This window comes from Rutilus rutilus, assembly GCF_951802725.1.
Source record: "Rutilus rutilus genome assembly, chromosome: 2".
NCBI lineage: Eukaryota > Metazoa > Chordata > Actinopteri > Cypriniformes > Leuciscidae > Rutilus > Rutilus rutilus.
In genome coordinates this window covers 50314041-50337587 of record NC_140210.1, presented here as the reverse complement: position 1 = coordinate 50337587, position 23547 = coordinate 50314041, and the positions used below count along the sequence as shown (strand labels likewise).

At 37.5% G+C, this 23547-nt stretch overlaps 2 protein-coding genes across 2 annotated transcripts; both read right to left on the bottom strand.

Moving 5' to 3' along the window:
* Positions 1-8751: 8751 nt before the first annotated feature.
* Positions 8752-10369, bottom strand: LOC311283818 (uncharacterized protein). Its single transcript, XM_084398548.1, has 3 exons — positions 10237-10369; positions 9658-9918; positions 8752-9581 (listed from the first exon to the last, which is right to left on the bottom strand). Exons 1-3 carry the CDS (start codon positions 10343-10345, stop codon positions 9454-9456), a joined length of 498 nt encoding a protein of 165 aa, XP_084254674.1. The 5' UTR covers positions 10346-10369; the 3' UTR covers positions 8752-9453.
* A 4943-nt stretch (positions 10370-15312) lies between these two features.
* Positions 15313-22818, bottom strand: LOC311279570 (GTPase IMAP family member 8-like; the record flags this gene model as incomplete). Its single annotated transcript, XM_084391160.1, has 4 exons — positions 15313-15396; positions 15826-16634; positions 16756-17829; positions 22755-22818. The coding sequence occupies 4 exons, from the start codon at positions 22816-22818 to the stop codon at positions 15313-15315; spliced, it is 2031 nt and encodes a 676-aa protein (XP_084247286.1).
* Positions 22819-23547: the final 729 nt, after the last annotated feature.

The following is a 23547-nucleotide window of genomic DNA, read 5'->3' as shown; positions in this document are numbered from 1 at the left end:
GGAGTCCATGCTCAGTGGCTAAAACTGTTTAAATGCAAGTATGAAAACAATATACCACTAAACATTATTAGCCAAACTCATGCAAAACATGCAGTTTGAAAATAGCTTTCAGTTAGTGGGGCTTCTGTAAGAATGTATCTGGCAATGGTGTATTTTTTCTTTTTTCTTTGGTTGTGATTACAATTTCACTAACAATAAGTACCGTCACATTTATTGAGCTATTGCAGTATTTTGTCTATGTTTTTGTACCGCTTGGAAGTAGTAAAATACATTCCTGCAACCAATCAACGCGCCCCTCATTTGCATTATTATAATGACCGTCCACGACAGCCAAAACATCGCATCAGATCTCGCGAGACAATAATGCCTTTAGAAATAAGGGTCTTAGGGGCTCTGTGTTGATTTTTTTTCCACTTTTCTTTTTTAGAAGTGCCTAAAATACTATAATAGAGCATTTGGGTATCCAAGGTAACACAACATTATGACTCCTTTAACATTCATAAAACATTACAATCTTAAAAATGTACTTATATTTTTCTGAAAGAATCTTGTTTATTTTTCTTAATTAGATTTAAATCAATGTAATGAAGTGCAATTGTTTATGCCATATTTTTATACAATCTAAAGCAACGTAATGTAATGGTTTGCATTAATCTTTTTGAGTTATGAAAACTTCAAATGAAATTATGTTCATCCAACAAACTACACTGAGTTCAGAGCAACTACATAATGTGTAGCAAACAAATTTTTAAGTTGATTACTCAAAAAAACTACTCCAACTGCTCCAACTACTTTTTAAATAATCAATTCAATGAAATGTAATTATGTATATGGCATATTTTTATATAGAGAGAGTGAATATTGCTTAAATGTAACTCACTTGTCTGACATAACTCAGTCTCCTCCACAGTCTCCTCCACAGTCTCCTCCATAATCTCCTCCACAGTCTCCTGTTCCACCACAGTCTCCTCCATAGTCTCCTGCTCCACCACAGTCTCCCACATTGAAGTCTCCAGAGCAATCTTCAAAATCACCCAAGTCTGTAGAAGATTTATAAACTTTGACGCGTTTGCCAATTTTATCATCACGGCTTCTGCATTTACAATTGTTCTTCTTGCACTTCTTACATCCTGCTTTGCTGTTACCTGAACCCATTGCTTTTCTAGAAGGTTTAAGGGATCAGTTTGAATCATCGGGCTCCTAAACTTGTGAATGCAGTTTGTATTTATGGACTTTGTAAGGACTGATTTTCCTGCTAAGACAAAGCTCACCCTGCAATAAAGCAATCAAGCCATAAAACGCACCCTGGACAAAAGATAACAAAGACAGAGCACTGGACAGACCTGCATTATTGAGTGTGACCTAGCCTGTCCAAACTTTTCTTCTTCCTTATCTCTGCACCCCTCTGTTCACATCATGCAAATCTATAATACATCATTCACCTTCACACATATAGGACAAGGGAAATTATTTTAATAATTTCTTTTCAGCATTACAGTCTTGTCAACTTCCTGTATGTAAATACTGTGCTGTGCATAGGACGGGCATGGATATGGTCACACATCAATTTATTTAAATCCACATAAAAAAATCTAATTGACACCTACCCATTAATACAACTGGTCTTTGGACAAAATATTTATTATGTCCAGTCGTTAGCATTGTTGCAAACCAGGAGGGCCCCCTAGTTTCCAACAAATGACTAATAACAATAAAAAAATATCTAAACCATTAAATCTAAAATGCAGGCATTTCTATTGGTCAACTATACACAGCAAAAAGTCCAGTGTTAAATTAACTCTCCTGGGAGTTTATATGGCTCCAGAGTCAGTGTTAAAATATGAGTGTTAAATTAACACTCAAGAGTGTTAAAGGTAATGAGCTCATTAAGTGATTCATTAAGTGATAATTTACCAATATTGAAGACACCTGATGTTAACAAGCAGAATCACCAAAGGAGAAAATCAAATTTTTTAAGACACCGTTATGGTGGTCAGTGTTTGCTTTAGTTGGGCTCTTGACCCTTAAAGCATTAACTTAAAATTTTGTTTGGCTGTTGTATCTGAGTTATAACTCTCAGATGAACAAGATAAAAGGTGATCAGGTGGTGTTGGTTATGATTTGATAATCATAATTTGACCTGAATATCAACTCTCATTTAGAGAGTCAGATTTACCTTGTTGATTACAGCAGCCTGTGATTCGACAGCAAATGATTTTTATCATTATCAATATAATCCAAAATATTTCTTAAAAATTGTTATTATAAAAATACTTAGAAAATTACTTTATCTAGACATACTTACATCAATAATCAGCCTGTGAATCTCAACAATGGTGACAATAATAAAGCATGTTGCAGTGCATTCTGGGTGCCACCAATCAAAACTCATTCATGGCTCCCATCATGCATTGCGGTATGAATAAATTATGATCTGAATTGTCTTACTAATTTCCTTTCCTAATTGAATATTCTGTTTGTCACCATTGTTGAGATTCATACACTGATTCTTGATGTCTGTGTGTGCCTAAAAGAAAGATTTTGTTTTATCAGAACAACTTTTAAGAAATCCTTTAGACTAGAAAAAAAAGATTGTATGCTGTAGTATCACAGTGATGCTGTAATCAACAATATACATTTAAGTCAGAGATTAGACTCTAAATGAGATCAGTGATTCAGGTGAAACTATGATTATGTCAAAACATAACCAACAAAACCTGATCAACTTTCTCTTTGTTTATCTGGCAGTTATAACTTAGATACAACAGCCAAAGACAATCTAATGTTTATAGTTTATGGGTCAAGAGCCCAACTAAAGCAAACACTGATCTCCATAACGGTGTCTTAAAAAATTAGATTTTCTCCTTTGGTGATTCTGCTTGCTAACATCAGGTGTCTTCAATAATGCTCAATCATCACTAAATTAATCACTTAATGAGCTCATTAACTTTAACACTCTTGAGTGTTAATTTAACACTCATATTTTAACACTGACTCTGGAGCCATATAAACTCCCAGGAGAGTTAATTTAACACTGGACTTTTTGCTGTGTACAATTCCCAATCAGACCTGCATTATTGGGTGTGACCTAACCTGTACATCAAATGCACAGAGGATGATTACAAAAGTTAAACAAGAGAATTTAAATCTCTGTTTCTATTTCATTCTCTAACTGAACATATTAAAACCTTAGGTTTCATTAATGATTTGCACTTATAACCAGTAGCGGTTTTTGGCACGGGCGAGCCCAGGGCAGCATTTTGGAGGGGGGGGGGGGGGGGCGGCACCGTCGGCACGAGCAGAAAAAAATAAAATCTGCGGCGCGAAGCGGTTTTCTATTATCTATCATTTCACTGTGTGGGGAATTGGCAAATTTGCGCCCCCTGCAGCTGCAGACGCCCCTGCTTGCTGGGAAGATGGCGTGCACAGAAGCTGTTTGTTTGAGAAGGGGAAAGGGTAGGGGGCGCGGAGGCGCGGGCGCGGATGACAGTTCACCTCTGGGTCTCTCCCAAATGGAATGGATAAGGGGGGAGGGGGGGGGGGGGGATCCATATAGTTATCGAAGTCAGTCACACCTCGACTTTCTTCCAAATAACGCACATTTCATTCATAATATTATAAATACAGGCCTCTATATTTCCTGCACATTTTTGTTTTTCTGAATGGTCTGAATGGCTAATAAAAATAGGTAATACAAAACGATTACTTGGTCACCACCACCAAGGTGAATTGGTTTAGTCTTGACTTCTGGTCGTGACTCGTGAGTGACAGTTGGTATGGGGGGATCAGGGGAAATCTGTTGGGGGGTATTGGGGGCGCTCGAAGGGGGTCTCGCCCAGGGTGTAATTCAATGTAGAACCGCCACTGCTTATAACAACTAATGTAGACAATTTTATAATTATGCAATTGTGTATTTCCATGTTTGATTATGTGATATACTCTAATTATGCATACCGCTATACTGTAAATATACTAGTTATGGTGACTTTCTGCTATCCTTCCTTGATTCATCCAGACCAAGTCTACATTCCACTATCAGATCACTGCGGTAGTGAAGAATTGGGTGATCAAATGAGACCTGCTCACTAAATATATGATTCTGAAAAAGAGACCTTATTTACCACTCGCACTTTTGACTTTTGAGTTTCACACTTCTGAGTACATCATGTCTTGTTATTTTGTGTTCTTGTGTTCATCCAATAACTTTTTTTCTCATCTTACAATAACCACAAATACAAGCAAACCCAGCCAAGAGGGTCATGTGACAGAAGCTCAACCGCACTTGCTTTGACAAGCGAGAACAAACCTCATTGGTTCTTGCTGAAGCTCAAACGTGCTGCGAGACACACGAGGATAAACCTCATTAGTTTTAGCACGTCATGCAAACATGCTTGAGCTTCCGTTTACCACAACTGATGTGTGAATTGATAAATATTTATATGTGGATAAAAGCCTAAATTAAATCTGTTCATCATATAAAACGATCATATCTCTACAGAAAAACTTGGACTAAACTGCTCGATTCAAATAATTTTACGATCTCTTTATTATGGTAGCATACAGGTATCGAAAGACATTTTGAAATGTAATATGCAAAATGGCAATGTAATATATAAAATGGCAATGTATTTCTTATTTAAATTTAAATTTTCCATACCATATGTACAATGTTTGGGACAAAGTGACAATTCAAATTCAATAATGTAATTAAATTAGCCATGTCCTACACTTGTTTTAACATATAATTTAAATATATATATTTAAAAATGTTATAAGTTGCAAAATTAAAATTAAAATGTATTACAAAAATGATTAGAGATGTTTAAAGGGTTAATTCACCAAAACATGAAAACTCTGTCATTAATTATTCACCTTCATGTTGTTCCAAACCTGTAAGACTTTCGTTCATCTTTGGAACACAAATGAAGATCTTTTTAATGAAATCTGAGAGCTTTCTGTCCCCCCATTGACAGTCTATGCAACTAAAACTTTGATGCTTCAAAAAGTTCATAAAGAGAATGATAGTAAGACCAATCCATTTGAATCGAGCAGTTTACCGTAGCTCAAATTTTCTGAAGAGACATGATCGCTTTATATGATGAACAGATTTAATTTAGTCTTTTCTTCACATTTAAACATTGATCAGCGAACATAAACAGAAGCTCAACCGAACCTGCTTGACACGTGAGAACAAACCTCTCTCAAACGTGCTGCGCAACACCCGAGAATTAACCTAATTTGTTTTTGCACGTCAAGCGAACATGCTGGAGCTTCCGTTTACCGTATCTGATGTGTGAATTGATGAATATTTGGTAACACTTTATATTACGACCCGCAAACAACTGCGTAAGTAAACCGAAATTACGGTGTACGTTTCTGTAATTATAGTGTACTTCCGTGTAGGTACAAGGGAACAATATGTTAAGTTTTGAGTAATAAAGGGGTAACAAGCAGATATACAACCTGCAAAGAACTTCGTAAGTAAAACGAAATTACGGTGTATGTTTCTGTAATTATAGTGTAGGCTACCTCCGTGTACACTGTAAAAAAGAATACATTGATTTTATTGATATCTAATTAATAAAAATGAGGCAACAGATTACAAGCAATATTATTAATTAAATTTAACAAATTAGAATTGAGTAATAATTAATCAAATGAATTCCTTTAAAGGTAACCATTTAAAATGAGTAAAATGTACAAAATATCTTTTATTGCCAACATTGAAGACACCTGGTGTTAACAAGCAGAATCACTCAAGGAGAAAACCATAATTAAAGTCACCATTGTGGAGATCAGTGTGTGTTTTAGTTGGGCTCTTATGGGACATAAAGTTCAAATGATGACTGTCATAATATAACCAACACCATCAGATCACTTTTATTCTTCATTCATCTGGCAGTTACAACTCAGATACAGCAGCCAAACAATATCTAAAGTTAATAATTTAAGGGTCAAGAGCCCAACTAAAGCAAACACTATTCTCCATAACGGTGGCTTACAATTTGAGATTTTCTCCTTCAGTGATTCTGCTTGTTAACATCAGGTGTCTTCAATAATGCTCAATCATCACTCAATTAATCACTTAATTATCTCATTAACTTCAACACTCTTGAGTGTGGACTCATATACACTCCCAGGAGTGTTAATTTAACAGTGGAGTTTTTGCTGTGTACAAAGAGCCGTAGTTAACTGACAAGCTGAGCCATATCGCATTAATTATCGCTGGCGATACGTCCGCGATATTAATGCGATATGGCTCAGCTTGTCAGTTAACTACGGCTCTTTGTAGTAAATGCCGCTCCATCTGAAAGCAGGTGATGGCGATTTACTACTAATCAAGGAACCGGCTTTACTGACGAGATGCGCATAACAATGTGATGCGATATATCGCCCAGCCCTAGTCTGGGAACCACATGTTCATTTTCTCGTATTTGAGGCGTGGTTTACGAATGCCCAGAGCCGTTTATTGGGCGTAGCGCAATGTCTATTAAATGCGCCTGTACGTAGCTCATAGCCAATCGTTTCAATTATACCAGATGACGTATGTAGAGCGACAGAAATTCGACGAGGAAGAAGACGATGGGTCAAAGATTTATGTGTCCACAATGGCGTTCAGCGAATATTGCTGTTTGTGCTAGATAAACATGAGGGTAGAAGGTACATATAAACACTCTACAGACATGTTTTTATCGGAAAAAAACACAGAATTTATTTTTAAACAAACTGCTTCGGTGTGTCGCATAGACGTCGGCATCGTCTTGCTGTTCCCTCCCCGTTCTGTGATTGGTTCCCTTTTTGAGGGGAAAATCTGGTCCATGGTGTCCAGGCTGCCGAGCAGCGTGAATAAAATCACGCTGCGCCAAGGCAGCATGTGGAAAACCAGGCTACAGATACACAAGAATGAAATATGAAATAAAAACAGAAATACAGTTTACTATAATAATAATGGCTATTGACCATTTTATTAAAAGTGAAAGCAATACAACTCAAAGGCAGTTTCATAGACACTCAATATCAGAATAACAGTCATGAACACATCAGAGGTTTGGTGTCCCAGATCACCCTCATGCACATCGTGAGAAACAGGATGCTTTGAGTTTATTATAGCAATGAGAAAATAATTTACATTTTCCTTCTAACAAATTCATATTAAGATCAGTTGACAGTTTTTTAAAAGACAGAAACCTCAATCAGAAATTATACATTCACAATAAGAATGATTCATAGATCATCAATCATAGAAGCAAAAGCAAAACAAGACTGGATGAAACTTATTTCTCACAAATCCATTTCTTCTTATCAGAGCATGGCGCATCATTCCAGTTGTTCACAGGGTCTCTTCCAGGATCCAGTTCAATGCAGTCCTCATTTGTACCTAGATAGTTATTCGGCTCACCTCTGTGCCAAAACCTGAAATAAAGTGTATCAGTTTTTCTTTTTTTTCAGGACCCCAGATGTTCAATGGAAGTTCTTATCCATTCAGACAACAATAAATGAGGAGCTTCACAAGCTGTTCATCTTAAAAGAGCCAACAATGTTCACAGCACCACCAGGGAACGATCTCATAACTTTGGCAAATGTTCTGTCAAGGTTCTCTCAAAGTTATGAACAAACGTTCACCCCACACAAACATGAGGTGCATTTCCCAAAAGCATCATTGGCCAACTGATCGCAATTTGTATTGAACTCGACCATAGTTGGCTTTGCATGGGAAACGCACCCCTGGTTAGCAATAAATGAAGCTGGTAATGCTGTTTCACAAGTTCACACTTACACACAATTAGAGGGGGGTAAAGTTTTATGCGTATTTGGCGTGCTGTCCGGGGGGAGGGGTCCGAGCTCGGAATTCGGCCCGAACCCAGAGTACTCCCCCCGTATGTAAGAGGTTAGGACTAGAAGTGTGGAGAAGGGGTGGTGGAGGAATGCTGTCAACAAATTGAGGTGAGACTGCTGAATGTATATATACCTCTTACCATTGATTGCTGAGTGCTCTCCACTTGTGTCAATTATCTGAACGTGCTCCTCCCGAACTTTGTTAAAACATCATTTGTGAAGTTGTTTAATCCTCCTCTGCTGAGATCTTCAGAGATTTAATGATCTTCAGTTGATTTCATCTTAGACTGTGGCTGAAGTCAGTTGTAGTTTTTTTTCTGTTCTTGTTTCTCGTTCCTTCAGTGATTCTGCTTGTTAACAGCAGAAGTTCAAAAGTTTGAAATAATGTTTCAAGAACATCTAATTAACCTTTAAATGACGCTCTATTAACATTCAGGAAACTGGACATTTTCATGTTCTTTAGAATGTTACAAATCAACTTTCCCTGGAATGTTAAGTTGTTAATAAAAATTAAGTTGAAAGAATGTTTCAGGAACATCATAACCTTAAAAAAAAAACTCACCTCTATCAAAAAGAAAACTGGACATTTTAACGTTTCCATAACCAAAACAGAATGTTTGGAAAACGTTCTTAGAACACAAAATTGTTTGCTGGGACAACAGCAGAGTAGTTCAGAAGTTAACGTGCAGAAAAGCAAGAGAGAGAAGAATGTATCCATACAATTTATTTATGGGAAGTTTTTTTATTGTGGTTGTTGTCGTGATTGTGTTTGTGTTTGTGGAAAAGCTGAGTCTAATTTATAAAGTTTGTGATTATGTAATTTTTGAATGAGAATTTAAAGGACTTAACAAATTAATATGAAGTGTTTCTCTGAGTGTTTTATCACTTACCCTACCCTGGTAATCCAGAGTTCTCGCGAGAGCACAAGTTGAATTTGCTCAGCGAGTTACTCTGGTGTCGAGTAATGATGCTCATTAAATATGCCCCTCTATCTGAGCTGCACCAATCACATCGGGTTATCTGATATAGGCGGGCCAGAGGCGAGCTAAACAGATGACGACAGCGCTGTGACGTCGAAGTCATTAGTAAACATTGCAAGATGGCTATGGATGAATACCAGTTGTTTGAAACGGCTTTGGCTGCTACAATGAACGAGTTAGACTTGGCTTTTTATCTAAAAGAGGAACAGAAGACGCCGCTCGAATCGTTCCTTTGCAAGAAGGACGTTTTTGCTGTTTCGCCGACCGGATACGGTAAGAGTATAATCAGAGAATGTCTAATAAGGTTAGCTCCGCTAGTAGCTGGGGTTTATTGTTGTGATTGGTCGTAGTGTTATCCAATTGCGTGCAGCGAGATTTTCAAATGCACGCTTGGTGCCGCCCCTCGAGCTGGGCGATTTTCATTAGTCGACGCCAGACCATTAATCTTTTAGATTTAGGTCTGGATTTCCAGGCTACACTTACCTTTGATTCAGTGTTGAATTATTCACCCATTTCATGATCCCCTCAGTCTCAGAGTCAGACAAACCAATCCACACTTTCTCTTTGACTAATGAAGTTATGAACCTCTGTGTGAATAAAAACAGGAGTAAGTGTGATTCCTCTCATTGATAAACAGTCACTCACACAAACTCACCTGTTTCTCTTCAGTGTTGATAATGATCAGATCAGCTCCTCGATCTCTGCAGAACTGTCTGCTCTCAGACCAGCTCTTCGACTCATTGAATATGAAAAACCAGCCATTTCCTTTCAATAAACACAAACACTTTGCTTGTTATTTGTGTTGTAAAGTGCAAATAAACATAAATACATTTGTACCAACCTTGTTCATGTAACTTCCTTAGTTCAGCCTCCAACTCCAGTTTCTTCAGACTCAAAGAGCTGAAGTTGTTATTCAGTTGGTCTTTTTCAGTCATTAGATCAGTGTAATTGTCCTGTAAGCTGTTGATAGTGTGATTGAACTCATCAACTGTGTTCTTGTAACTCTTCAACATGGTGATGTGCTGCAGTGTGATGAAGACCAGCAGAAGAACACAAATGAGCCCGAGACACACTGTCATCAACACCAAACACCTGCTTCCTCCTGACAAACAGACACAAAACACACGGATATCAGTAAATTACAATTTACTAAAATATACAACTAAATATCAACCTTCGAAATGGCTTTTTAAAGAGTTTTTATAAATAACAATCATCAGAAATTAATATATGGCAAAATATGCAAACAAGAACATATGCTGTAAAAGTAAAAAGAAAAAAGAATCTTTTTAAATAAATTTCAAATATAAACATTGAAGTGTTGTTCTTAGAGAACAATAATTAAAATTGTATGCAACATTTCCCAGTTCCTCAAACATTATCGCCACCATCACGTATTCAGAATAAAGTTTGTACTTACTGCACTTTTGAGCTTTTTCTTCATGCTGGTGGTGATTTGGTGTTTGAGGTCCAGTTGTATCCTCAGTATCTCTTCGTTCAAAATTGACATAATAGACGTCTGAGTCCATTATTTGCACTTTCTTACAGTTACAGTAGAGTATGTGTTCACAGATGAGCGTTGGTCTCTAGAATGAGTATGGTTTATTTATACAGTACAGACCTACCTGTCCAGTTTTGCGGAACCCATGCAAAATGAAATGATGCCTAAGGCCTTGATTACTTGGAATGTTTCATTATTTACATAGTTTCCTTTTTTAAAATTTATTTATTTATTTTTTTGCTCTGTTCTATAGGTGTATAGATATGCTTGAGCTGTTGGAAAAAAGATTTTTTTTAAATGACACTCACCCTTTTTCTCACCCTTATGTTGTTCTAAAACCGTATGAGTTTCTTTCTTTTGTTGAACTAAAAAGAAACCTTGCTGACTAGACCCAGACAGCAACATAGTGTCGTGTATTGTGTAATGTGGATTCCACACGTTCCAGATGTAGGCCAGATCTGGGCAGACACTATGTTGCTGTCTGGGGAGTGTACACTTTCTGTTGAACTGAAAAGAAACCCTGCTGACTGGATGCACAGCCCTGTCCCAAATGGAACTCTAAGCACTTGCGGTCTTCCTCCGAGTCCACACTTTCGTGACGTAACACAGCTTTGACTGTCGGGTAGAAGTCTGCTGTGGAGCTCGCTTCAGTCCGGGTTCAGCAAGAGTGTGAATCAAGGGTGCATTTTGGCCGCAAAGGGGGCGCTCACAAGCACCCTTCTGAAACCTAAAATTACAAATGGGACACCCTAAGGCAGGGATCGACAACCTATGGCATGCGTGCCAACAGTGGCGCGTGGAGGGATAATAAATTAATACAATAGCTAAAGAGGTTTAAGTATTTAATTTAAATAAAGTCCCTCAAACTTGCATATGGATTTTGAGGTAATAATTCCATATAGTCACAGCCTGTTTTATTAATTATTAATTATATGAGTCCACACTCAAGAGTGTAAAGTGTTAAAATATGAGTGTTAAATTAACACTCAAGAGAGTTAAAGTTAATGAGATTATTAAGTGATTAATTGAGTGATGATTGAGCATTATTGAAGACACCTGATGTTAACAAGATGTTAAAACCATTCGTGCGACCGGAGGTGTGCGGTTCTGTGATTATCCCTCCGCGTGCCACAAGGTTCTTGAACTCTGCCCTACGGTCTCGTGGACTTAATGGACGTGCATCCGGCGGCCATTGTAAGTCCAGAAGAGCACATGAAGTGTGACATTTGGGACAGGGCCTACATATGTGCAGACTTGCTCCCTTAATCAAAATCAAGGGGTCGAGGGTCTGTCCATATAAACTTTCCTCATCCACTTGACGAAGAAAAATGGACTTCCGCAATGGCAGACGAGATTACACTGTAGGGGAAATGCTTATAGGGAAGTGTGTGTGTGTATGTAATAGGGAAGTTTAAAATGAAGGGAAATACAGCTCTAGAATTCAGCATGCATTTGCAGCATAAAGCTTTTTGTTGATTTTTACCATTGTTGAGATTGATTTGTTGCAGTTTCACAGGGTTGGTAATGTAAAATCTAAAGGTATTAATGACACAACAGACCTATACTGCCCTACTAAGGCAAAAGACCTTAACTCACCAGAGTGTGAAACTGAGAAAAATGACTTTAAAGTTATCTTAATGTCCTGGCAATTGAGTTATAGGTATAATATTGTAATTTTCACATGTTGTAGTGTATACCTTTATTAACCCATCTACAAAAAAATGTTGAACTCAAATTTGACCTTTGACCCTTTTTCGGAAGTTACTGTATTCTGCCTTAGCATTGCCCACAAAATGACAATTGGTCATACCAAGGCAAAAGACCTTAACTTCTATTTTATAGCCAATGTTATGCTTAAAATGTAAACATTATTAAAATTGGACTCACTATGATAAAAATGGCTTTACATGTATCAACAAGAAGTTAAAGTAGTGAGAATAGTTGGACAAGTATGAATGGTTTTAATTAACATGAATTTCATGAAACAAAGTTGATTAACATCACTAAAGTATAAAAGATGTGGAACATTTAAAGGTTTTTTTTTTTTTAAAAACTGACTCTAAAACTGAAGAGTGTGTGTGTGTGTGTGTGTGTGTGTATGTGTGAGATGCGGGCGCGATCGAACAGTGGGATCGCGTCCGCGCCTCTCTCTTTCTCACGCACACGCACACGCACGCGCGCACACACACACACACACACACTTCAGTTTTACAGCCGGTAGCAAGTTTTAAAAAGTCGTGGTGGATGTAATGGATTTGCCTTCTCGTCGGTTGTTTGACATGGATTTTAACCAAGGTTCAACAAAAGGTAGGCTCTAAATTATTCCTGTTGCTGGTGTATAATGGGTGTGTCATTGCGGCTCCAACCAACCAACTCGCGTAGTTTTCAGTCAGTGGACTGTCATTGGCAGGCGAGAGCTAGCTAGAAGCATGTTTTATTTCAGGTGTACATGTAGCTTTGTATTACGGGCTGTGAATTAAGATATCATACAAGCCTGCTCTATTCAGCGCTTGTTACTGGATAAATTGTTGATTATGGCTCGAAAAGTGTTTGTGTCTAGTTTGTGAAGTAGTATCGCTAGCTTAAGGCTACCGCTAGCTATTATTGGATGTTAAAGATTCAAAGCCACCATCATTTTCCCCAGAGAGTATGCCATTCTTCAAACCTAACAAAAGCAATCACTGTGAAAAATGTACGTGTGTGTCTGAGGTGATTTAATTGCTACATCATAACCCTGTAACTCCAGCGCGGCAATACTTTGATGGTCGGTTAGAAGGCAGAGTGCCGTAACTTCACGGCAGCGCACCCGTAACTTCATTCGAGTGTTCAGGAGCAGCGAGAAACGAAGGCATAAAGCCGTAACTGACGTTACGGGCTTCTACCATTGTTTCCCCTTGGCTTTTTGAAGTTACGGCAAAAACATAATCTTATTCCACCCAAAAAACAATCGAATTGAAACTTGATGTTTGTCTACATGATAAAACTTATGTTTATTGTCCTAAAAATTACAATAACTCATTTTCGCCAAAAATTGAAGTTACGACCTTTTGCCTTAGTGCGGCAGTATAGTGATTAGATACAATCAGTGAATCATGATGAGTATCTCATTATTTAAAGCAACACTATGGAATTTTTTTTAACTTAAAATAATGTTTTCAAAATCGTATCAGTGGTTCATCAAGTCGTAACAGGGTGAAAAGCACTTCTGGATTCGCTTTACAGCCATATATCTGCCATAACCACATGTGCACTATGCAAGTTTGCCAAACCGGGTCACTTTTCTGTAGTTCGAATGAGACATAAGAAAACTACAAATTTGACTTGCTTTACATCAAGCGTTACAATAGTCATAATTTAGTTTTTCTTCATTTCTGATGTCGCAATACATCATACTTTCATGAAGTCATGCATCATACTCTACCTTGTCTGTGGACATCATTCATTCCAAAGCCGATGCTGGATAAACAGCGAGTCGCAATGATTTACGACAGCGGTCATGGACAATTCCACTTCTAACCTGTAGGGCGACCGAAGAGGAAAAGTTCCTTGGTGTTGCTTTAAAAAAGACCAACATCTGCTGATCTCATTGTTTTGCAACGACATATGTATTGTTGCAAAGAAAACCTAATCTGGGTCAAGAGCACAACTAAAGCAAACACTTATCTCTATGATGATACGTCAAACAAAATAATAAAACATCAACATCTAAACCTCTGTTAATCTCAATAAGAACTTCTGTAGGCATCTGACAGAAATAAAGTCAAATTGGTTAGTAATAAGTGTAATAAGTAGATTAATCATCCTCTTCTGAGTTCTTGAGAGATTTAGGGTTTGTTTAGTTTACACAACACCATTTTGAACTAAAACCGTAAAACTTTTTATGCATTTTGGCAGTTCATTTACACGACAACAGCGTTTTGGGAGCCTGAAAACACAAACTTTTGAAACCTGTGCAAAGTTTTTGAAAACGGTCTCCATGTAAACAACAAAAATCTTTGAATCTTTGGAAATTATGACATCTTGCACATGCATGTGTATTACATGTTCAGTCTATAGTGTTTCATCGCCATCTAATGGCCTGGCAGCAGAATGCAGCGTTTTTAGTCGTTTTCGCGGATCCGTGTGAATGGGGATCGTTTTGACAATGGTGTCGACTGTACGTGGAAAACTCAAAGGAAAAACTTCTCTGTTTTAATTATATTGTTGTCGTGTAAACTTAAACCCTTAATGTCTTCTTTTCTCTTCAGTTGATTTCATCTAAGGCTGTGACAGAAGTCAGTTGTAGTTCTTGTGTTTCTGCTCATCTCTTTTTTTTCTGTCCTTCTTAACAGCAGGTGTTCATCACTAATGCACAATCATCACTTAATTAATCACCTAATTATCTCATTAACTTTAACACTGCTTCAGCTACTTTCAAACTCTAATGCCTGGGACACATTAGACAATTTTCAAATCTTAAGTGATTTAAAACTGTGGGAGAGCGCAGACATAAGGGCCGTTTCAATTATAATCCTCTGAATGCACACACTTGAAGTTTTGTCCGGACCGTGAGCCCACACACCAGTTGATTGTAGTAACATTAGGCTTGTTTGAGATGCGCCTCACCTCACCTGAAATTCATCCGAGAGTAGGCGGCTGCAGTGAGAGGAGGAGTGAAAAAATATATTTTTAGACAACAATCACATAACCCACAGAAAGATCCCACTGTCAGAGTTTGGGAATATTCATATATCATTTATACACATAAAAACATGATATCAGAGTTTTAAAATCAAACATTTTAAAAGAGAACAATTCATCTTGGTTGTTTAAATCAATGAGCATTAAGCTGTGTCGTCAGCAAGTCGTTTCCCATCATGCTTTGATCAGTGCAGTCGGCGGAGAACAACTGCGCTTGACTGCAGAATTCGACATGGCAGCTTCGCTGTTGCAAAAGTTATGTAGGACACGTCAGCATGACATCAGAGCAAGACGGGCCACACTCACTCTTCTTTCTCAATACTCCACTTTAGTGGCTGCCACGTCTTCTGTATGGAAGCACACAACATCCGGTTGGTGAAGCTCGCTCGCTCTCATTGGCTATCACGGGTATCACGTCACAGGAGGACTGATCAAGAATCAGAAATATCAAACATGTTTCATATTTACGAAAAGGGATCATGCGAGCTCTGATGCAATTGTGAGCAGTAAAATAATCGTACCCCGATCTCTTGGGGTGCAAATCTGGCTCAAAACAGAGCTAAATATCTTCAAGTGTGTGGCCAGACTAAGGGTAAGTTTACATGACAAAGATGTACAAACTCAAAATATTTGTAATTTTTGCATTTTACGATCAAAACTACAATAATGATAATCATATAAATCTGTAAGTAATCCCTTAAATCAGAAAAAAAACATGAAAATCACAGAAATACATAAGACATAAACAACATACCAAAGGAAATAAATATAAAGTGATCATTATAATGAGAATGAATCATCCTACCGCATGGAACTTCCCCTCTTTACCTTTCCCTTGCCATGTTTAATCTTATCTGTAATGGCTTTAGCAGCACCTGTTCCTCCTGTTAGAGCTGCTCCTCCTGCTATTAAAGCTACAGGCAGTGCCACTCCACCAGTGGCAGCGACCAGTACTGCACCTCCAGCTACTGCTACTCCTACACCCGCTACACTCGCTCCTACTAAAGCTGCGTCTTGAGCCTTCTTCATCATGATCTTTTTCTGGGCTTCCTTGTACATCTCATTTGTGTAATGCTCTTCACCATTCTCCGTCACCATGATGTCTATCTTCTTTAACAGTTTAATGACCTGTGATCTGAGATTTTTTTTTTCTTTGTTATTGAAAACATGATATCTGCCATTACACTGCCTAACGAGCTCATTAATCTGTTTGTTTTCCAACAGAAACTCCTCTATAGATGTATCTAACTGATCTCCTCTAGTGAACAGAATGATGGTGTAACGAGCAGCTTCTTCTCCAAAGTTCTTCTGAATCCATTTCACTGATTTGCGCTGTTCCTGTGTGAATCTATCGTCCAGTCTGATGACCAGCAGAAACACATGAGGACCAGGAGCAGACATGTAGACACACTTCACTATTTCCTCCTTCACTTGTTCTTCACTGAACGAAGTATCACAAAGTCCTGGAGTGTCGATCACTGAGATGTTTCGACCATCCGTTATCCTCTGATGTTTTTGGCATTCCTTAGTCACAGATTCAGAAGAATTTTTATCAATAAACGCCTTTTGTCCTAGGATGGTGTTTCCTGTTGCGCTCTTTCCAACTCCAGTTTTACCAACCATCACAATCCTGAGATCTAACAAGATTAAAACATATAAAAGGATAGGTGTAAACATGTACTAAATAAAGATTTACTCCTAATGCATTCACTAATGATGTTTGGCTTTTGTGTTTAGAGTTTTGTGTAAAGTTCTTACCTTTTGGTTTGATTTGGTATGTCTTCATCTTGTGGCCCATTTCCCACATGTTTTCTGGTGTCTTGCCTGCATTGTTGTCTCCCATTTTTTCATTAGAGAATTCCACGAATCTGACTAATGACTCATTATCCAGGTTTTCATAAATGGGAGTTGTTTTCATTCTTTCTCTGACATAAGAAACAGATCTCCCCGTTTCTTCTTCAGTCACAGTGTGTATTGTTCTCGCTTCCGTTGCACTTTCCATTTCAAAAGTCTCTGACTTTGTTTTTGCTTGTTCTTGTCTCTCCTCGTTTCCTTCCTCTTCTAGTGTCTTTTCTCTAGTGATTTCACTTACTTGTTCAATCACAGCACGTGTTCTCTCTTCTATTACTCTGTGGGTTGTGAAAGTCTCAAATGCTGTTTTAGTTTGCTTTTGTTTCATTTCTTGCTCTTTTCTTTTGGATGTCTGTTTTTCCTCTTGTTTTTTTCTTATTCTTATGCTCTTTGTTCGAGACACTGAGAAAATCCCACTATTGTAATGCTGGTGATTATTCTGTTTGATAAATTCATCAATCTTCTCTAAAAGCTCTATGATGTGAGTTTTATTCATCTCATTTTTACTGTTGATCCCATGATAATTATCTCTGCAGTGACTGACCAGCTCTTTACATTTTGTATCAAGTATAAAGAGCATCCATTCTCTCTTTGACATGTTTTCTCTTCCAGTAAACAGAACCAGAGTGAACTTAAACACTTGAGCTCCAAAGTTCTCCTGAATTTTCTCCACAATGTCCCTCTTGTCCTCTTCAAAGTTCTCCAGGTTTACGATGAGCAGGAAGACGTGAGGACCAGGATCAGAGAGATCCAGACTCTTCATCATCTGCTTCTTCATCTCTTCATCAGTCAGTTGAGTGTTGAAGAATCCTGGAGTGTCGATGATGGAGATGTTTCTGTCTTCTACTCTTCCTCTCTGTATCTCACTCTCTCTGGTTCTGCTCTCTTTAAATGCCTCTCGACCCAGTATTGCATTTCCTGTTGAACTCTTTCCAGCTCCAGAGACTCCCAGTAACACAATCCTCAGATCATGTGCATCACCTGTCAAACAGTTCATGTCATTAGCTTGAGATATTGTTGATGTGTATGTTTGTTTTGTGATATTCTTTTTCAACCATTATTAACATAAACACAGGCAGATTGACATAAAAAACAGGCTTTAAACAGATTATGCTGCTTGGATGTATTGGCATTATTATTGGCCTATTAAAACATTTCAGTGTTTTAACGAAAGATAAACAGCACCGGGGTTCACTCCTGTTGAACCAGATACTGATGCAGTCCTGTGTTCCTCAGCTTCCAATGTCATTAATCACTTTGACAAAAACTCATCAGGTCCCAATGCTTCATTTTGAAATATGTTTATTTATTCATTGGATCAAGATTTAGAGTTTTGAATGTCACATCACATGTCTCCGTGCTGATCCAGCATCTTATTAACCTTGGACCCAATAACATAAAGAGTCAGCTGTCAGTAAACTTTTAACTTATATAGCCTAAAATAGATAGTTTGAATGACACGCAATAAAGTAAATCTTAGAACAGGGAAGTATAATCTTCTTCCTTAAGGCCACCATCCAAATACCTGAACCAGTTTTTATTATTACTTGAAAATCACAGACAATGAGTTTTAATCAGAGTTGAGACTAAAATCTGCAGGAGCAGTGACAGCGTATCAAACTCCTGTCTCAGATCATGATATAAGAGACTGAAAACAGTCAGTCTGCAGATGTGCTCTCCGTCACGTCTCATTTTTATAACAACCAAATAGAATTTTACATAAGACAACAATTCTGTTGAAACTAATGCATGATGAAACAGCTTTAAATCAGCTGTAAATCAGAAGCTTTGTAATATGACCAAATTATCCTAGTAAAGATTTAATTCAGTTTTTACTTTTCAGTTTTGTCAATACCACAAACAAAAATCCCAGCATATAATTCAGTTCTGAGTATTGATTTAAACTGGCTGTATCATATTAGGTTAATTCATTTACACTGACCTTCATGTTCTGATTCCATTATGTCTCTTGCAGTTTATCTGTCATTCAGTGTCTCTCTGTTTTTGTCTGACTGTCGATCTGAATAAGAGAATCTAGAAGTGTCTAAACTGAACTTTGCCCCTTTTAATATCATCTCAACGCTGTTCATTGGCTGTATATTAGACATTATGCAGCAGTGTGTTTTTGGGCTGCAGGACCCTGACCAGAGAGAAGATTGTAGAAAGATGAGCTTTATATCATGTTATTCTTTGTTTTATTTCTATGGTAAAAATGACAGCATTATCTGTCAGTGTGTTTTATAATTCCCACGTTTTTCAATTAAAGTTATATCAGTATAAAAAAAAAAAGAAAGAAAAAAAAAAACTGGCCGTTTACACGACACCGTTTTCAATTAAACTTTTCATGCATTTTGGTCGTTCACTTACACGTGAACTGAAAAACGTGGCCTGAAAACACAAACTTTTGAAAACGGGTTTCAAATTTCCAGTTTTTGAAAACGATACTGTTATCATCTCCTTGTAAACTTCATAAACATGAATATCCAACCCTTTCCAAATGACCTTGAGCCTCTGACGCCTAACCATTTACTGTTGTTGAAAACTCAACCCAGCTTACCTCCAGGTGTCTTTAACAAGGAGGACCAACATGTGAGAAACCATTGGAGACAGGTCCAGTATCTCGCAGATCTGTTCTGGAGAAGATGGACTCGTGAGTATCGACCCATTCTTCAGGAACGCAGCAAACGGTGAAGATTTTAAAGGAACTTTGAACCTGGTTATGTGGTGCTAGTTGTGGACAGTTCTTCTCCTTGTAATTCATGGATAATGGGAAGAGTAATTCAAACAGACTCCAGTGGAACTTTACGCAAATTAAACACCACAACAAATATACTGGAGAGACCTTTAAATAACTTCTGCAATTTACGCTTACTAACAAACAGCAACAGCAACATGCTAACAACATGCTAACAACAGTAAAGATAACCAAAGGCAAAAGGTTGAATAACTAAGTATCTATTTCTTATTTATAAATGTTCAAGTTTAATGGCTCTTTATATTGGAATGCCTATAATAATTGTTTGGTCTGCTGCCCAACCAATTAGGGGCCGGGTTTGTAAAAGCCATAAGTTTTGTTTCTTTATATAGATGTGGAATAAATAATTGTGTGCATTAAGCAATTGGTAAATAATTATGTGTATAAAAAACACCTTGTGCAATATAATATTTCATCTTGACCATGATGTTATTTCCGGCAATGACTATTCGTTTTTTGTGTGATGCAATATTGGAGCGAATTGCATTCAAAGATACATGCATGAAAACACCATGTTTTCCCTTCCATTCAAATGTGGGCATTTACAACATGTTTTAATGAATGATCTGTGGGGTGTTTTGAGCTAAAACTTCACAGACACATTATGGGGACACCTAAAACTTGTATTAAATCTTGTAAAAAGGGGCATATAGGTCCACTTTAAAGTTGAGTATAGATTGTAACTGTGGCATGGTAAAATGTAAATATAAGTTTAATGTAAATTCATGATTTACTCCATTCAAATTACAACAATTGTACATACTCAAAGTGCCTCACTTCTGCGTGTTTTTAATACCAGCAGGTCAAATATGCAGCCGATGGGCGGCGTTTACTGTATATTTTGTATGAGGCAGTTCAGACACGTCTATTTCCTCTTATTCAGGTTCACACAGTCAGAAAAAGACGGAGAGAAGGCAAAAATAAATAAAAATGCAAGAGAAATAATGACATCAGCATATAAAGGTCAGTATAAAATAACCAAATATGACACTCATAGGCCAGTTTAATATAATACAGAGAAACAGATCATATACTGTTTTTTTTTTCTCTCCACAGTTGACAATGAAACAGTAAAACAGAAAGTAAAAAATGAAGGTAATCTGCATAAGTGATCAAGTTACAACATGAAACAACATGAAATACAACATGATTTAAAGCTCTCTACTACATAGCATTTGATATATTGGCATAAAATTACTGACTAAAAATCTAATTAGTTATAATTATAGACTTATAATTATAGACTTATAATTATAGACTATAGACTTACTAAAATAAACATGCAAACCAGTTGCATTTAAAATCTAGGTAAAGTGAAATAGTAATAGTATGCTCACTGACAAAAGCTTAGTTACTTTAATTCACTTACACTAGAGTTCTAGTAACTTAAAAAGAACTGAAAGTACTTGATAATTTACTTTAAATAACATTGAATTGTTACCATTGTTGTGTATTCCATGCTGAATGTTGAAGTCTGTGTGTGACTCAAGCATGATCAATTGGAAGATGATGTTGCAAATATAGAGTTTATGATGTAATTAGGTGTTTTCAAATGAAATGAGTTAGCTTTACTTGTTGGGTTTTACAGTGTGTGAGTATCAGAGAATGAGAATGGTGTGATGTCACTGTGATCATCACATGAGTCGCTCGAATGCCGGAAGCCATGTTGCGCCTCCATCTTGAAAATGCATTAGACAAAGAGGGACATACCTGGAAATTCAAGCTTCGCCTTTCGCATTTTTACACTCAGTGGCACCGTGACAAATGCAGAGGTGTAAAGTCCAGGTTCAGAAAGTAAAAGTCCTCCTCAGTATTTTGTTCCAATCACCTGGATTTGCTAATTCAGCAGGAGAGAGAACTAATTAGTGAAATCAGCTGACTGAGTTTATGGGTGGAATAAACATATGGCAGGACTTCTACTTTCTGACCCTTGGAATATACACCTCTGGACGAATGCGAGGGGGAGATTACTCACGACTGCCGGCAGATTTGAAATATTACGGCCACTGTAGGAGTTAAAACGTCCTGGGAATGGGAGGGGCTAGAAAATAATATTCAGTTGATAGTCATATACAATTTCACCGCTAGATGGGAGAAAATCCTACACAGTGTAGCTTTAAGATTAGTTGATTGGTTTAAAAAAAAGAAAAGGGAAAAATTAAATAATAGTCAAATTCTTAAAAGGCAAATTCTTATTAGACTTTTCACTCATTATCTCCACTTCTGCAGTTATCTTTCTCTAGTTGCATTCACTCATTTCTGACTTAATAAATTGATGTTGATTTGTCTAAAATGTTTTTGATAGAACTTATCATTTTGGTGATTAGTGTTGCCTTTGGTTGAGCAGTTGGAGCTTCACTAATAATATTGTATCTGTCTTCCTATTGATATAGCAATAAATCACACTTAGTTGGTTTCAAACGAAGGGAAGTAATAAGTAGAATTATTAACTAACTAAATCTTTAACCAGTCTATCATGTAAAACAATGATCATTTAAATAACACTGTCTTAATGATACATTCATAATGACATTTAAGCCGTCCTGATGTTGATTGTAGTTTGCAGTTCTGTTGTGTTTGTGTTGATGATGTTCTGGATCTGAAACTCGTCCTGAACGTCGCAGTGTCTCCACAAATCCATTCAGTCCACACAGATTATTCACTTGGGACAAAAACAGATTCAGTACTGAATTAAATGTGTATTATGCCTCCAAATGCACTGGAAAAAGTTGAGCATTGTTTTCATGTAGAAATATTTTAACATTCATAAAACATTACAATCTTAAAAATGTACTTTTTTTTTCTGAAAGAATCTTGTTTATTTTTCTTAATCAGTTTTAAATCAATTTAATGAAGTGCAATTGTTTATGCCATATTTTTATACAATCTAAAGCAACGTAATGTAATGGTTTGCATTAATATTTTTGAGTTATGAAAACTTCAAATGAAATGATGTTCATCCAACAAACTACACTGAGTTCAGAGCAACTACATAATGTGTAGCAAACAAATTTTGAAGTTGATTACTCAAAAAAACTACTCCAACTGCTCCAACTACGTTTTAAATAATCAATTAAATGAAATGTAATGCAATTATGTATATGGCATATTTTTATATAGAGAGAGTGAATATTACTTAAATGTAACTCACTTGTCTGACATAACTCAGTCTCCTCCACAGTCTCCTCCACAGTCTCCTCCACAGTCTCCTCCATAATCTCCTCCACAGTCTCCTGCACTTATAACCAGTAGCGGTTTTTGGCACGGGCGAGCCCAGGGCGGCATTTTTGGGGGGGCGGCACCGTCGGCACGAGCAGAAGAAAAAAAAATCTGCGCCGTGAAGCGGTTTTCTATTATCTATCATTTCACTGTGTGGGGAATTGGCAAATTTGCGCCCCCTGCAGCTGCAGACGCCCCTGCTTGCTGAGAAGATGCCGTGCACAGAAGCTGTTTGTTTGAGAAGGGGAAAGGGTAGGGGGCGCGGAGGCGCGGGCGCGGATGACAGTTCACCTCTGGGTCTCTCCCAAATGGAATGGACAGAGGGGGGGGGGGGGGGGGGGGGGATGGGGGTCCATATAGTTATCAAAGTCAGTCACACCTCGACTTTCTTCCAAATAACGCACATTTCATTCATAATATTATAAATACAGGCCTCTACATTTCCTGCACATTTTTGTTTTTCTGAATGGTCTGAATGGCTAATAAAAATAGGTAATACAAAACGATTACTTGGTCACCACCACCAAGGTGAATTTATTTAGTCTTGACTTCTGGTCGTGACTCGTGAGTGACAGTTGGTATGGGGGGATCAGGGGAAATCTGTTGATTGTCGATGTCGAGTGCCAAATAAGAGATGGACAAGAAAGGTCAAAGCCATCAGGTGCCCAATTTAGAAACGAGCGAAAGATAAAGGTATGCAATGCAACTATGTTTTCTCTGTATGA